Source organism: Marmota monax, unplaced genomic scaffold (assembly GCF_021218885.2).
Source record: "Marmota monax isolate L192 unplaced genomic scaffold, Marmota_monax_Labrador192_F-V1.1 WCK01_AAM20220418_F8-fsc00028, whole genome shotgun sequence".
Lineage (NCBI taxonomy): Eukaryota > Metazoa > Chordata > Mammalia > Rodentia > Sciuridae > Marmota > Marmota monax.
In genome coordinates, this window is record NW_026694779.1 from 3,455,895 (window position 1) to 3,471,389 (window position 15,495).

General features: G+C 43.5%; 1 protein-coding gene across 2 annotated transcripts; it reads left to right on the forward strand.

Annotated features, from left to right (window-relative positions):
• The first annotated feature begins 514 nt into the window (after nt 1-514).
• Nucleotides 515-10,817, forward strand: Cidec (cell death inducing DFFA like effector c). Of its 2 annotated transcripts, none has more exons than XM_046425716.2 (6): nt 515-583; nt 1,768-1,845; nt 2,674-2,827; nt 6,062-6,220; nt 6,304-6,485; nt 10,248-10,817. In XM_046425716.2, exons 2-6 carry the CDS (start codon nt 1,793-1,795, stop codon nt 10,411-10,413), a joined length of 714 nt encoding a protein of 237 aa, XP_046281672.1. In that variant the 5' UTR covers nt 515-583; nt 1,768-1,792; the 3' UTR covers nt 10,414-10,817. The 2 variants fall into 2 exon arrangements, with proteins under 2 accessions (XP_046281672.1, XP_046281671.1); XM_046425715.2 differs by lacking the exon at nt 515-583 and adding an exon at nt 1,400-1,530.
• Nucleotides 10,818-15,495: the final 4,678 nt, after the last annotated feature.

Sequence of the window (15,495 nt, forward strand, 5' to 3'; positions counted from 1 at the left end):
TTGCTAAGTTGCTGAGTCTGGCTTTGAACTCACAATCCTCATGCCTCAGCCTCCACAGCCAATCTAACACTCTTACCCACGACACATTTCAATTTCTTTTACTTTCTGCTATATTTAAAATTTACTGTGAATAACACCAATATCACTCCATCCATTCTCTACATTGCAAAACCATTACCATCACTAATCCTCACCTCAACCCTATAAAACAGGAATCACTGTCTCTGTGGAGCTCACAGAAGAAAGAGGACTGGTTTGAGCCGAAACAACCCATGTGGGGCAGAGGTAGAACCCTAACTTGCATATGCCTGCTTTCTGTGCCCTCTTACCTGATAGCATGGTCTGGACCATACCCATTTCCAAAGCTTTCAAAACATGCCTTCTTCCCTCCTTTCAAGACTTTTCTGGAAATCAGACTGGCTTGGAATCCCTAGGGAGAGCTGCAAACTTACTCCCTATGCTCTTTTCCCTGGCTGGGCTGAAGGCCAGGGGAGTGGCTTCCTGGGAACTGGAAATAAAATGGAGGGAGGCCTGGGCCGGGCTGGGCACAACTGCAAGGAGGCTAGGAGGCTGTGAGGGGGAGGTGAGGAGTCTGGGGTGTTTGTGCTCCTGGAGAGCAGGTGTGGTAGTGATTGGCAGTTTTCCTAGGGACAGGACTGAGGAGTGTGGCCAAAGCAAGTGGGCTGAGGTAGTACTAAGTGCGAAAGCGGGGCTTTCGGCCTCTGTGGGGGCTGGCTTGGGGAGAGCCCGGAGATTTTGGAAGAGCAATGCTACCTGTCTGGGGAGGGGGCTTTTGTTCCATGCCCACTCCTTGTGTCCCCTGCTCTGTGCCCAGCGCTCTCTATGCTGGGCGCTAAAAATAAGAGCGAGCAGCTCAAGGCCAGGTAGCCAGGGATTGGAGAGACTAGAAACTGGGGCTTCAAGACTAAATGTTCAGCTCTGTGTCAGGGAAAGACATTATAGGAAGGAGTGACTTGTGCAAAAGGTTTGGAGTATGCAAAAGTTTCAGTGTGGTGATATGGGAGTAAACGTGGAGGCAGGTGAGCCCAGGGCTACCTGCCTAGACCTGTGCTGTTCAATGTGGGTGACAGGAGTCACAGGCCACAGTGGCAATTTAAACTGAAGTTAGCTAAAATTCAACAAAATTAAAAATCCAGCTTCTTAGTCATATTAGCCACATTTCAAGTGCTCGATTGCCCCATGTGGCTCATAGCTATGGTATTGGAGAGCACAAACAGAACATCTCCACCATCACAGAAAGTTCTTTGGGCCAGCGGGAAGTCTGAATGACTTGATTACTTAAGGACTCATGGGAGAGGGCAGGCTCAGACCAGGCTGGCTGCCTAGGAAGTCTCTGGACTATAGGTGACCTTCAGGTCCCCAGAAGCAAGCATGAGGTGGTGTGACTCACCTCCTGCCAGTGTAAAGTGAACTCTGCCCTGGGGACAGGAGCAACCCAGGCAGGGCCTCTTCAGCCCCAACTTGGGATCCCTGTTCAGTGTGACAGAGCCAGTGACAGAGAAACATGGAGTGAGTGGAGCTGGGGCAGGGGAGCAGCTACCAGGGGGGCTGAGCCTGAGCACAGAGATGAGGAGGGGAGCCTATGGCTTGGTCATAGACATGCATGGGGCTGGTGTGTGTGAACTGGGATGAGAGATCAGTGCCGGGACTTGCTGGACTGGAGGCTGAGTTGTACTGTGTCCAATGACCAGAGAGAGGGACACCCTTCCTTCCCACTCTAACCACCTTTTTCTGCCTCCTTCCCAGATCCAAAACACTCCAGCTGAGGAGGATGGAATATGCCATGAAGTCCCTCAGCCTTCTCCACCCCAAGTCCCTGTCCAGGTAAGGAGAGTCAATGGTGGAGGGGTAGGAGAGCTACCTAGGAGCTGTGGGTGAGACCTTCTCAAATGTGAATGGTTGCATAAGTCACGTGGGAATCTTGTTAAAAGATAGATTCTGATCTGGAGATCTGAAGTGGTACCTGGGGTTTTGCAAGTTTGAGAAGCCCCTAGGTGAAGTGAACACGACCACACTTGGGGTAGGGGTGGGAAGGCTCTGTGCTTGGCACTTCCATTCCTGATCTTGGGTAGGCCTCACAATGACTATGGGAAGTAGGGTTCATTATACCAAATGGATAGAAAAGGAAACTGAGGCACAGGGTGGGCACTCTCCCTCACCTAGCAGATCTGTAACAGAGCCAAGATTTGAATTTGGGCCTATGCAAATCCAAGCTCCATCTTCTCTCTACTCCTTTAGTTCTGCTTTGTGCACCTCAGTGTCCAAAAACATCTCACAGGCTTCCCCGACTTCATCCCACTTTACAGGTGAAATTAGCAAGGCCATGAGAAGAAAGTGGTCTTTGGGGGAATGCTGGGTGGGTCTTTTATCAACTTGCTACTCTTCATGGTCCAAGAACCAGCCAAATTGTCATTACTTGGGAACTTGTTAGACATATGAGACCCTCAGGTCCCATCCCACCCACACTAATCAGAATCTACATTTGAGCAAGATCTGCAGGTGACTTATATGCCCATCACAGTCTGAGCAGGTTTTTGAGTAAGGCCATCTGGAGCACATCCCACCATCTGGGTGGGATGAAGAAGGCACATGATGATCCTAGTCTGAAGTGGTAGATAAGTGGCTCATCCTGATGTTCCCAACTTCTCCCAGGCATGTGGCAGTGAGCACTTCAGTGGTGACCCAGCAGCTGCTGTCTGAGCCCAGCCTGGAGGCCCCCAGGGCCCGGCCCTGCCGAGTAAGCACAGCAGATCGGAGAGTGCGCAAGGGCATCACGGCACACAGCCTTAAGGACCTGCTCCACAAGGTGAGGGGCCTGCCTGTACTCCACACAGTCCAAGTCCTGGGGCCTTGGCTGAGAGCTGGCCCTGCCTTCTGTCTTCCAGGTCATGAGCTGGGATTTGACAGGAGTGGAAAGTCTTCCTTTCTGATATTAGCACCCTGGTGTTTTGGTACCCTTTCACAGAAAATCTTAATTAAGCTTCTCCAGAAATCTTCTTCACCATAATTGATCTTTGGACTATCAGCAAAAGCGTCTCTACAAAAGAGTTCAATGTAGTTAAACTTTGTATTTCCTATTGCTCTATCTTATTTGGCCACCAGCCTACAAGAGATCAGCACTCCAGGTGCTAAACACCCCTTTACTAGTTTTTCACAAACATTTATGGAATATCCAGTGTAGTAGTTTGTAAAAGTGTGTTTGCAAATGCAAAGTGTGATAAAAAAAGACAGATCCTTTAACAAGGCCTCTGGTCTTGAGCCAGAGCTTCACAGAGATGTTTACTCCCAAGATAGCAGGGGGAGGGAAGAAAGGGGAGAAGAAGCTCTCCCCTTCTCAGGTGTTGTCCTTGAAGGGTTAATTTCCCAGAAAGGTGAAAGAAAAAAGCTGCTTTTGTGTGAACTTCTGCAGACTGTGAACTTCTGAGCCCTTTCCCTTACATGCTGGGTATAAAGTTCTGAAACTGCCTGAACTTGGGGTTCAGGGGGATTGATGGATTACAGAGAAAGCTTTGCCCTCTGAACCTGGCTATAGCCAAATAAACCTGCTTCCTGATTCCTATGCAGTGTCCTGCCTCGTTGTCCCCGGTTCAAAAGGAGATTCTTGTAGCCACTGAGCTTTGGAGTCCTCCACTCAGTCCTATTGCCAAAAAATGTGAGGAGGAACAACAGTGAGACTCCATCTTTTCAAGATGATAGACAGGCCTGAAGGGAATCCTACTGCAGGCTCATCTTGTATTTTCCTTGCCCTAGTCTTTGGATTGGTCATTTTTCTCCTAAAAATTCTGCTTCATTTCCAAGGAGAACGGTATTTCAAAAATCAGGATCTGGAAGCTAGGTATATTAATCTATTGGTGTATTGCTCAACCCAGACCCCTTTTGAAGAATTTTAAGCAGGAAAATATATTCTCTAGTGAATCAATCAAGAAATGTAAAGTGAGGGGCTGGGGCTGTAGCTCAGTGGTAGAGCGCTTGCCTAGCATGTGTGAGGCACTGGTTCAATCCTCAGCACCACATACAAATAAATAAAATAAAATGAAGGTGTTGTGTCCATCTAAAACTTAGAAAGTTTTTTAAAAACAAATGTGAGAATTCTGTCATTCCAAAATATAATAATGTGGTTATAAATGTCCTGAATGGTCTATTCTTATATAAACATATATTCTATGACATGTCATGGATTTCTTTCCATTTTAATCAATACAGTATACAAATGTAGTAAATGCTGCTTATGGATCATGTACTCTGCTAGATGATTTACAGCATTTCTTTTTTTTTTTAAGATAGAAGAGAGAGAGAGAGAAAGAATTTTTTAATATTTATTTTTCAGTTTTCGGTGGACACAACATCTTTATTTTTTTTTCTTATTTTTATATGGTGCTGAGGATTGAACCCAGTGCCTCGCGCATGCCAGACGAACACGTTAGTGCTTGAGCCATATCCCCAGCCCATTTTACAGCATTTCTTTTAATTAAAACCTTTAAGGCAGTTACTACAATTTCCATATTCCAGAGGCAGAGGCTGAGTTTATTCTCTGAGATTTTTATTATCATTATTAATAGTAGTAGTAGTAGAGATTAATCTCAGGGGTGCTGGATTTACATCCTCAGCCCTTTTTTTGGGAGGTGGGGTGGTAACCAGGGACTGAACTCAGGGGTACTCAACCACTGAGCCACATCCCCAGCCCTATTTTGTATTTTATTTAGAGACAGGGTCTTGCTGAGTTGCTTAGCACCTCTCTTTTTTCTGAGACTGGCTTTGAACTCGCGATCCTCCAGCCTCAGCCTCCTGAGCCACGGGGATTACAGGCATTCGGCACCACACCCAGCTTCAGCCCTTTTTATTTTATTGTAAGACAGGGTCTCACTAAGTTGTCCAGGTTGGCTGGGCAAATGAGATCCTCCTGCCTCACCCTCCCAAGTAGTTGAGATTACAGATGTGACCATTGTGCCTGACCATATTCTGGCATTTAAACTCAGGAAGTGAACTCAAGAACACTTGCAATTTTAGGGCCAGGGATATGGCTCAAGCAGTAGCACGCTCGCCTAGCATGCGTGAGGCACTGGGTTTGATCCTCAGCACCACATACAAATAAAATAAAGATATTATGTCCACCTAAAAAAGCTAAAAAATAAATATTTTTTAAAAGGACACTTACATTTTTTAAAAATATATATTTTAGTTGTAGATGGACATGGTACCTTTATTTAATTAATTTATTTATTTTAATTAAAACCTTAAGGTAGTTACTACTATTTCCATTTGGCTCAATGGTTGAATATCCCTGAGTTCAATTTCCACTACCAAAAAAAAACCCCCAAAACAAAAAACTTGTACATAAGAGTTCCCAGCAGCATTTTTATAATAGTAAAAAGTGGAAACAACCCTAATGTTCATCAACTGTTGAAAGAATTAAAAATATGATACATCTATCTAGTGGAATATTACTAGCCAAAATGAGGAATGAATCATGCTATGATATAGATGACTTTTGAAAACATTCTTAGACGTGAGTCTTAGGAGATCCCATGTTGTATAATTCAATTTATATGAAATGTCTGGAAAAGACAAACCCATAGATACAGACAGTAGAAAGTTGCTATGGGATGGGGAATGGGAAAAATGAATAGTAGGTTTATTTCAGGGGTAATGAAAATGCTCTGAAATTAGATAGTAATGATGGTGTACAACTTAGCAAATATACTGAAAAGCACTTTAAAAGAGTGAAATTTATTGTACATAAATTATATCTCACTAAAATTTCATATATATATGAAATTTCATATATATAACCTCTGTTATATTTTATTGGACTGCACTGTTCTAGACTATTAACTCTGAAGTCAAGTACCAAGAGGTACCATAATATAAAAATCTTTGGTGGGGATGCCATGGTAGAATGATGCCTGGGTCTCTGTGCCATCTCCTGGTTTGAGACCCTGGCTCTTTACCTGGCAACTGAAGTGGTATGATGAGTGTCTTCCACACACCAGCTCTGTGGCTACATGTGGATGGCAGAAGCATCACTAACCTTATTCCCCAGGTTCGGGATGTCTTGATGCTGGCAAACAAACCCTTCTCCCTGGTGCTGGAGAAAGATGGCACAATTGTAGAGACAGAAGAGTATTTCCAAGCCCTGGCAGATGATACGGTGTTCATGGTCCTCCAAAAGGGGGAGAAATGGCAGCCTCCATCAAAACAGGTGAGCTCCTACCTATGTAGGGGAGAAAACAGAGAGCTTTGGAGAAGTCTTGAAGTATGCCAACCACGTTTGTCTTGCTACAGGGGCTTAGGTACCAACTTTCCCATAAGCCCACCAAGAAGATTGATGTGGCCCGCATAACCTTTGACCTGTACAAGCTGAACCCACAGGACTTCATTGGCTGCCTGAATGTGAAGGCAACACTCTATAATACATACTCCCTTTCCTATGATCTGCACTGCTACAAAGCCAAGAGCATGGTGAAGTGAGTGAACTGGGGTGAAGTGGGGTCAGAGTGGGTACAGAGCAATGGCAGAGCCCCTATCTGTCCATATTGAGCCCTGCCCTTCTCAGGGCCTGGGTCTGGCACTGGAGTAACAAGCGTAACAGTAAGCATTCATGTAGGACTTAGAATTATATCTAAGTGCTTGAGTTGCACTCCTAGTGTGTGCCAGAGGGGTACAGGTACTCCATGATGCAACCTGGATACAGGTAGTTGTTTACCTTCTACTATGGCAAACTGCATCTTTTCACCTAAAAAAGTAAGTTTTCTTAAGCAGTCTTCTTATTAACTTTTTTGGGGCAAAAAGGAGGGAGGGATTGAACCCAGAGCCCCATATACACTGAACACATGCTATAGCGATGAGCAGTGAATCAACTTTTTTGGGGGAGGGGCGGGTAGTACCAGTCATTGAACTCAGGGGCACTCGGTCACTGAGCTCCATCCCAGCCTTATTTTGTATTTTATTTAGAGACAGGGTCTCACTGAGCTGTTAAGCACCTTTCCGTTGCTAAGGCTGGCTTTCGAACTCGAGATCCTCCTGCCTCAGCTTCCTGAGCCTCTGGGATTGTAGGTGTGTGTCACTGCACCCTGAGCCAATGAATCAAGTTTTTAAAAACAAACGTGTCAAAGATTTTATTGAACTCATCAATTAATGAGAGAACTAGCAAGAAGTTACAATCAGTTTAAAGAACAATTCAAATTCCCACATATGTAGTTCTGCTGATAATGATGAGTTAAAAATTTATAGATAACAAACTGAATTTTTCCATGGCAAAAAAAATAAAAATAAAAAATAAAATAAATAAAAGAATTTTTCCATGGCGGTAGAAGAGATGAAATAATCTTCCTTCCATAGGGACAAATTAATTTGTATGTCTATGGAGAAGAAGTATTTGTGTTGTCTTAAACTTTTTCTTTTGAAAGTTTAATCAAGTATCACAAGAAACATGAAAGGATATGAAATCATAAGACAAGTATGGTTACGATGTGTTTCCCAAATCCTACTGCCCCAGTGTCGTTCTGGAGAATTCTTATCCCATTAGGTGGCTTATGGTCCCTGAGGCTAAAGTGATACAATCTGTCCAAAGCCACAAAACTAGATAGCAGCAGAGCATGGCCTCCAGCCAGTTTCTTATGCTAGATTTTAGTTGTCCACAATTGTTTTATTTAGTGTTTCCTGAGTACATACTGTGTGCCTGGTCCTATGCTACAAATTAAAGATACAGAGATGAATCAGACATGAGAACAAGAACAAGGTTCCATGAGAGCAAGAATGTCTGTTGCTTCTGGAACCTTGGTGAATGCCAGCACATAGTAGTTATTCAAATAATCATAGAATTATGCAATAATCATAGAATTGTTCAATTATTAAATAATCATAGAATTATTCAAATAATCAGCTGGGGGTGTAGCTCAGTGGTAGAGTGCTTGCCTAGCACCACCGAAGCCCTGGGTTCCATCCCTGATATTGCAGGGGGACAGAGTAGAATGAATAAAAATGTATGTGATCTTTGTTTTCAGGGAAATCCTACTGAGGGTCTCCAGAGCTCCACCAAATCATGTATAGCTAAACTATTATCAGGTTTCTTGGCTTGTTTAGTTTCCCCTCTGCGTAGCCGATCTCAGAAGGGGGAACTGAGGCTGTGAGGTGCTACCTGTCAGAGGCAAGTCAGGGGCAGGCTGGAGCCTGGTTCTGTGGCTAAAGCTTCTATTTTCCCCAGTAGCTATTTCCCCCGTCATATGGCCATACCGTTCCCCATCTTGATATGAGATTGCTGTCAGTATCTACCAGATTTCAAAATCTAAAGCAAGAAGTTTTAGCCTTTAAACTCAGTCCATTTACGGGAAATGGAACTCTCAGACCTAAGCAAAGTAGATATATCATTATCAAAAATCAAAAGCAGCTGGGCGCAGTGGCACACACCTGTCATCCCAGCAGCTTGGGAGACTGAAACAAGGGGATTGCAAGTTCAAAGCCAGCCTCAGCAATGGTGAGGCACTATGCAACTCAGTGAGACCCTGTCTCTCAATAAAACACAAAATAGGGCTGGGGATGTGGCTCTGTGGCTGAGTGCTACTGAGTTCAATCCTGGTACCGCTCACCCCCCCCAAAAAAAAAAATCAAAACCAAGCTGGACTTAGCTTAGTATTATCACTACATTTAAAAAAAATTTTTTGTAGTTGTAGATGAACCGCATGCCTTTATTTTATTTTATGTGGTGCTAAGGATTAACACAGTGCCTCTCACCTTACACGTGCCAGGCAAGTGCTCTGCCACCAAGCTACAGCCCTAACCCCGTCACTACATTTTTTAATAAAAATTCGGATAAAATATTGATAGCATAAAATTTACCATCTTCATCATTTTTAAGTGTACTATTTGGTAGCGTTGAGTACATTTACAATGTTGTGCAACCATGGCCACTATCCATTTCCAGAACTTTTTCATCATCCTAACACAGAAACTGTACCCTTTATATAATAACCCTCATTCCTCTTGCCCTTAGGTCCTGGCAACCTCTATTCTACTTTTTCTCAACTTTTCTATTTAGGTCCCTCGTAAAAGTGGAATGACACAATATTTGTCCTTTGGTGACTGGCTTTCTTCACTTAGCATACTGTTTTTTTGTTTTGTTTTGTTTTAAGAGAGAGAGAGAGAGAGAGAGAGAGAAAGAGGGAGAATTTTTCAATTTTTTTTTATTTTTTAGTTTTCAGTGGACACAACATTTCCATTTCATTTTTTTTTTCTATTTGGTGCTGAGGATTGAACCCAGCGCCCCGCGCATGCCAGGCAAGCACACCACTGCTTGAGCCACATTCGCAGCCCTAGCATACTGATTTTTTAAAAATATTTATTTTTTAGTTATAGGTGAACACAGTGTCTTTATTTTATATTTATGTGGTGCTGAGGATTGAACCCAGTGCCTCATGCATGCTAGGCGAGTGCTTTACCTCTGAGCCACAATCCCAGCCAAATAGCATAGTGTTTTTTGAGGCTCATTTGTATTGTAGCATTTGACAGAAATTCATTCCATTTTATGGCTGGTGAGCTAGGTTTAAAGCCTGAGTTTTCAAACTTGAGAAATGGGTGTATTTCTCAGTTATATATCCCTTAAGTATATTATTTCATTTTATAAATATATGTGAGTATATGTATGCTTGTATATATGTATGTCTCTCTATTTTTTTATTTTTATTTTTAGTTTTTGCAGTGATAGGTATCAAACCCAGGACCTTGTACGTGCTAGGCAAGTGCTCTACTGCTGAGCCACAAGCCACACTCCTGGCACCCCTCCCCACATATTATTATAAATTAATCAAATAATTGGAAAAAATCTAGAGGTGGGCTAGTAGCTCAGAGGTAAAGTGCTTACCTAGCATGCACCAGGCCCTAGATTCAATCCCCAGCACTACAAAATATACAAATAAAGGCCTTATTCAAGGAGCCTACGTTTGCATGAGGAAAGCTGAGGTTCCAGAAAGCTTAGCTAATTTCTGTTAACCCAGTTCCATGGGCAGAGGGAAGACAACCCTTGCTCCTTTTTGCATGTTGCTCTAAAATCAAGAAGTGTTTTTAGTCTTTCTATCTCAGTGGACATTTCATTTTATTAATGGAGAAAGCTAACTTGAAAGTACTTCCTCCAGGCCAGTGTGGGAATCTGGGGGAGGATGCATTTGAGAGGATGCAAGGAGGGAGAGTGTTCATATTTTTGACTTTGCTTTTTCATCCCCGCCCGTCCCCAGGGAAATGATTCGCTGGGTCCTCTTCAGCATGCAGGCCACAGGCCACATGCTGCTGGGCACCTCCTGCTACCTGCAGCAGTTCCTGGATGCTACAGAGGAAGAAGGGCAGCCCTCCAAGGCCAAGGCCTCATCCCTCATTCCGGGTTGTCTGAAGATACTGCAGTGAAAGCCCAGATCTCAAGGTCTTCCACCAGCCCAGGACGAGACTGGGGACCCTGTGCTCAGCTGGTAGCACCCACAAGCCTGGCAGCTAGAGAGCTTCTTACCTCCCCCATACTTCCCTCACTGCAGAAGACCATGAATAAGGAAGCAGAGGAAGGACTGGGACCCTGGGGTGGGCTGGTCAAAGGAGAACTTTGGGTTCCTGGCCTGACCCAGCTCCTTCCTTCCCCAGGTAGCTTAGCTGACCTAAGACTGGTCACCCTCAGTCTGTCCCTCAAAAATCTGTCTCCACATGCTGCACTTTATGCCACTCCCTCCCCCTTGCCTTCCCACCCTACTCCTGAGTGAATCGTCAAGCCCACTAATGTATGAGAGTAGAGAGTTCACAATAAACTATTTATACAAATATATCCTCTTTGCTTGTATTCTTTGGGGGTGGGGCTCTGTTTGGAAGGTTGAAAAAGATCAAAGCAAGAGAATAATCCACTTGCAAATAATTCTGTATAGGTGGCATTACAGGGAACAGCACTTTTTATTTTAAGAAAATCACAGCTGGGGGGCAGTGGTATGTGCCTGTCATCCTAGCAACTTGGAAGGCTGAGGCAGGAGGATCACAAGTTTGAGGCCAGCCTCAGGAACTAAGCCAGATCAAAAGCAACTTAGTGAGAAATAAAATAAATAAATAAAAAGGGCTGGGGATGTAGCTTAGTCGTAAAGTGCCCCCTGGGATCAATCCCCAATTACCACCCCTCCCCCCAAAAAATCACAAGTTTGGATTTAAAGTCTGCTGAATCTGAGCCTTGAACAGATGATGTAACCAATACCAGGTCAACTTCAAAATGAAATTTGCCTATTGGAAGAGCTTCCATTAGTGGATTTAGTCATTCTTCTAACTCCTCAGTGTCACATTTTATAACAACTTTTAAAATGTTGAGGTGGAAAAGAACTAGTCAAGCAATAAGGCAATTCTCTGTTAATGCCTATCCTAGCTTGCTAGTTTATCTTTCATGATAGAACTTTCTTGTCTTTTTTTAGTACCTGAGCATTGAACCCAGGGGCACTGTGCCACTGAGCTAGATCCCCAACCCTTTTTTAAAAAATTTTTTGTAGAAAAAATGCCTTTATTTTATTTGTTTATTTTTATGTGGTGCTAAGGCTCGAACCCAGTGCTTCACACATACGAGGCAAGTGCTCTGCCACTGAGCTACAGCCTCAGCCCCCCAACCCTTTTTATTATTCATTTTGAGACAGGATCTTGCTAAGTTGCTGAGGCTGGCCTCAAACTTATGATCCTCCTGCCTCAGCCTTCAAATCATTGCAATTATAGTTGTACACTACTGGGACTGGCATGTTCAGAACTTTCAACCTTGGGATTTCAAGTGAGCTTTTATTGGTGGTAGAGAGCTTGCCTAGCATATGTGAGGCACTGGGTTCGATCCGTGGCACTGCATAAAAATAAACAAATAAAATAAAGGCATGGTGTCCATCTACAACTACAAAAACAAATTTTTTTTAAAAAGCCCTTAGGGTAGCTTCAAAGTACAAAGATTCGTGTCTCATTGGTGTGAACTGGCATTTTTCAATCTCAGGCAACTCACAAGCATGAAGGCTGGTGCATGGCACACTCTATAACCCCAGCAACTCAGAAGGTAGAAGCAGGAGGATTTCCTCAAGGCCAGCCTCAGCAATTTATTGTGGCCATAAGCAATTTAGCAAGATCCTGTCTGAAAAAATAAAAAAGGACTGGGCTGTAGCTCAGTGGTAGAGCACCCCTGAGTTAAACTCCCAGTACCAGGAAGAAAGACAAAAATACAGATAGTTCAATAAGTTTTGGCAAATATGGTCATGGTGGTCACGTAACCACCATTTCTGGCATTCCCTAAATTCCTCCTACGTCCCTTCATCTATCCCCCCATCACCTATTCCCACCCCAAACTTCTGGCAATCACTCGTTTCTGCCAATATAATTTTCCTTTTTAAAAATGTCATATAAATAGGGTCATGCTGTCATTTATTGACTTAGTTATTGATACTGGGGGCTGAACCCAGGGGTGCTCTACCATCTAGCTACATCCCCAGCCCTTTTTATTTATTATTCTGAGACAGAGTCTCACTAAGTTGCTTAGGGCCTACCTAAATTGCTGAGGCTGGCCTCAAACTTGAGATCACTGGGATTACAAACATGTGCTACCATGCCCAGACAAATAGTCAATTTTTAAAAAATATGAATAAGACTAGCCGGTTGTGGGTGTCGCACACCTGTAATCCCAGTGATGTGGGAGGCTCAGGCAGGAGGATCATGAGTTCAAAGCCAGCCTCAGCAGAGGTGAGGTGCTGAGCAACTCAGTGAGACCCTGTCTCTAAATAAAATACAAAATAGGGCTGGGGACGGGGCTCGGTGGTTGTACCTCAGAATTCAGTCTCCGGTACAAAAAAAAAAAAAGATGCACAAGACTGACAAGAAATTTAGCAAAAATGCTCCACCTTGAGGGTATAACTGCATTGTTATAAGCTCTCAGTATTTGAGAATCCTTTTTTGAAAATTCCTCTCTGCACTCAAGTACCAGTTGGAGCAAGAACTAAGGAAAAACTAAGTTCAAGGGTCTGGCTCACAGCCCACCTGCAGCAGACCTCTCCTCCACTGGCTGTGCCTGGTCCAGGAAAGGCCGTTCTCCCACTTGGACTGGCCCCTGGCACTCCAGAGGTCCCGGCTCCTTTGCTCTTTGGAATTTTCCCTTCCCATCCCCCCAGTTCCCCAAGGACTGCACTTTTCTCTTCACTTCCTACAGCTGCTTTGACTCCATTAGACCCTGAACTCCTGGAAGAAAAGGAAGAACCTAATTTCCCCTGGGCTGAGAGGGCTCAGTGCCAAGAAACCACAGTTCGTCACTCAAGACTCACTTGTGAAACTCCTGGCCTTGGGAGGAATGGAGCTTGGGACAAACCAGCTTGCACTGTCCCTCTCCAACTCAGTTATTAATAACTTTGAGTGGGTAGGCCACTGTTTCAGCGAGAGTGGAACAGGAATAACTTGTGTGCTAATACAAATGTTATGCCTCCCTGCCAGAAGACCCACCCCATGGAGCCGGCCTCCACCACAACTTGCAAGTGCAGGACAGCCCAGAGTAGAAAGCTCTCTTTGGCTGAATTTGGGAGCTTTTCCCACATGTCTGCAGGGCAGGGGACAACTGCCAGCATTAGCTTCCCAGACTAGCTTTGGTAACCCAACCCTTTGTCTTAGTAATTACTGAATCCAAATGGGCTTTATACTAAGTGTTAGGAATGACGTAATTTTCAACTCTGAGAATCACAGATTTATACAAGGCCAGCCTTTTGTATTTGTCTTTTAAAAAAATTTTTGGGTACTGAAGGCTGAACCCAGGGGCACTCTACCACTGAGCTACAGAGATCCCCAGTCCATTTATTTTTTTTATTTTGAGGCAGGGTCATTTTAAGCTGCTTAGAGCCTCCTTAAGTTGCTAAGGCTGAATTCTAACTTGTGATCCTCTTGCCTCCATCTATGTAGGTGCTGGGATCACACCTGATTCTGTCTTTTAATTTTTTTATTTCTATTTTTTGTACATTTAAAAAAAATATTATGAATCAGTCTTTTGTATCTGGCTTAGTTGTGTCTTTTTTTTTTTTTTTTTGGTATTGGGATCACTGAGCCACATTCCCAGCCCTTTTAATTTTTTAATTTTGAGACCAGGGTCTTAATAGATATGGAAAATGAAAAATCCCCAAGATAATATGACCTGAGAAAGAAAACCATCCATTGACAGCTTTCCTCCCTCAAGACAAATGCTTGTTGCAGGTGGGAGGAGGTGTTTCATTATACCTAAAGTGACAAATATCTGGGAGGCATTGATCTCCCTCAGAGTAAATTCCCCTCAGACATGGAACACAGATCCCCAACTCAAAAGTCCAAATTCCTAAGCACTAAAACTGACACATTCACTGATCAATTAGACCCCAAATTCCTGTGTGCCCAAGAAAACTGATCACCTCTCAGGATAACCTATATAATCCAAGTCCCTTTTTTTTTTTTGTTTGGGGGCTCATTTTCCACCAGGAAAGTGGGTCCCACCACGCAGTCACTTCGTCCCTGCTTCCCCTGTTTGTGTGTGAAACTTTGTTCCTGAATAAAAGCACTGAGCTGATTTGTGAAATTTGGTCTTTTTGTGCTAGCAGGTCTCACTAAGATGCTGAGGCTGGCCTTGAATTTGTGATTTTCCTGTCTCAGCCTCCAAATTGCTGGGATTACAGGCGTGTGTTACCACACCGGACTTTTTCCTTTTTTTTTTTTTTTAGTTATAGATGGGCACAATACCTTTACTTTATTTTTATGGTGCTGAGGCTTAAACCCAGTGGCTCACATATGGGAGGCAAGTGCTCTACAACTGAGCCACAACCCCAGCTCTCTGGCTTAGATTTTTAAACTTTGTGTGCAAGGGTGTGAAGAAGAAATATATTGACAAAGTACAAAATTTGAATAGTTTTGTGTTTTTTAACGTTTTGTCACTATAACCAAAAGACCCGACAAGAACAATTTGGAGGAGGAAAATTTAGTCTGACTCACGTTTCAGAGGATTAGTTCGCGGTCAGCTGACTCCATTGCTCAGGGTCCCGGATGAGGCAAAAACATCATGGCGGGAGGCCTGATGGAGGATCACTGATCTGCGCATGGAAGCCCAGAACCAAAGAGTTCAAGGAGCCAGAGACAAAATTATAATCCCCAAAGGCACACTCCAGTGATCTGCTTTCTTCAGTCATACTCAACCTGCCTACAATTACCACCCAAAATCCAAATTATTAATCTATCAAATGGATTAATCCACTGGTGAGGTTATAGTCTCACTTCTGAACTTTTTCTGCACTGCCTAACATGAACTTTTCCTGGGACACCTCATATCCAAACCGTAACAAGTCCCAAAGGATAAAAATAATTACTCATATTCACCTCTACCTTTGTCTGTTTTCTGTTGCTGTAACAAAATAGCTGAAACTAGGTAACTTATTTAAAAAATAGTTTATTTGGCTCATGTTTCTGTAGGCTGCCAAATCCAAGTGTAAGGCATCAGTACTT

Bases quoted from the DNA above. Each gene is read 5' to 3' on its own strand.
- Cidec (XM_046425715.2), top strand. The intron at 6,221-6,303 runs GTGAGCTCCTAC...GTCTTGCTACAG, and splicing joins GGCAGCCTCCATCAAAACAG to GGGCTTAGGTACCAACTTTC. The intron at 6,486-10,247 runs GTGAGTGAACTG...GCCCGTCCCCAG, and splicing joins AAAGCCAAGAGCATGGTGAA to GGAAATGATTCGCTGGGTCC.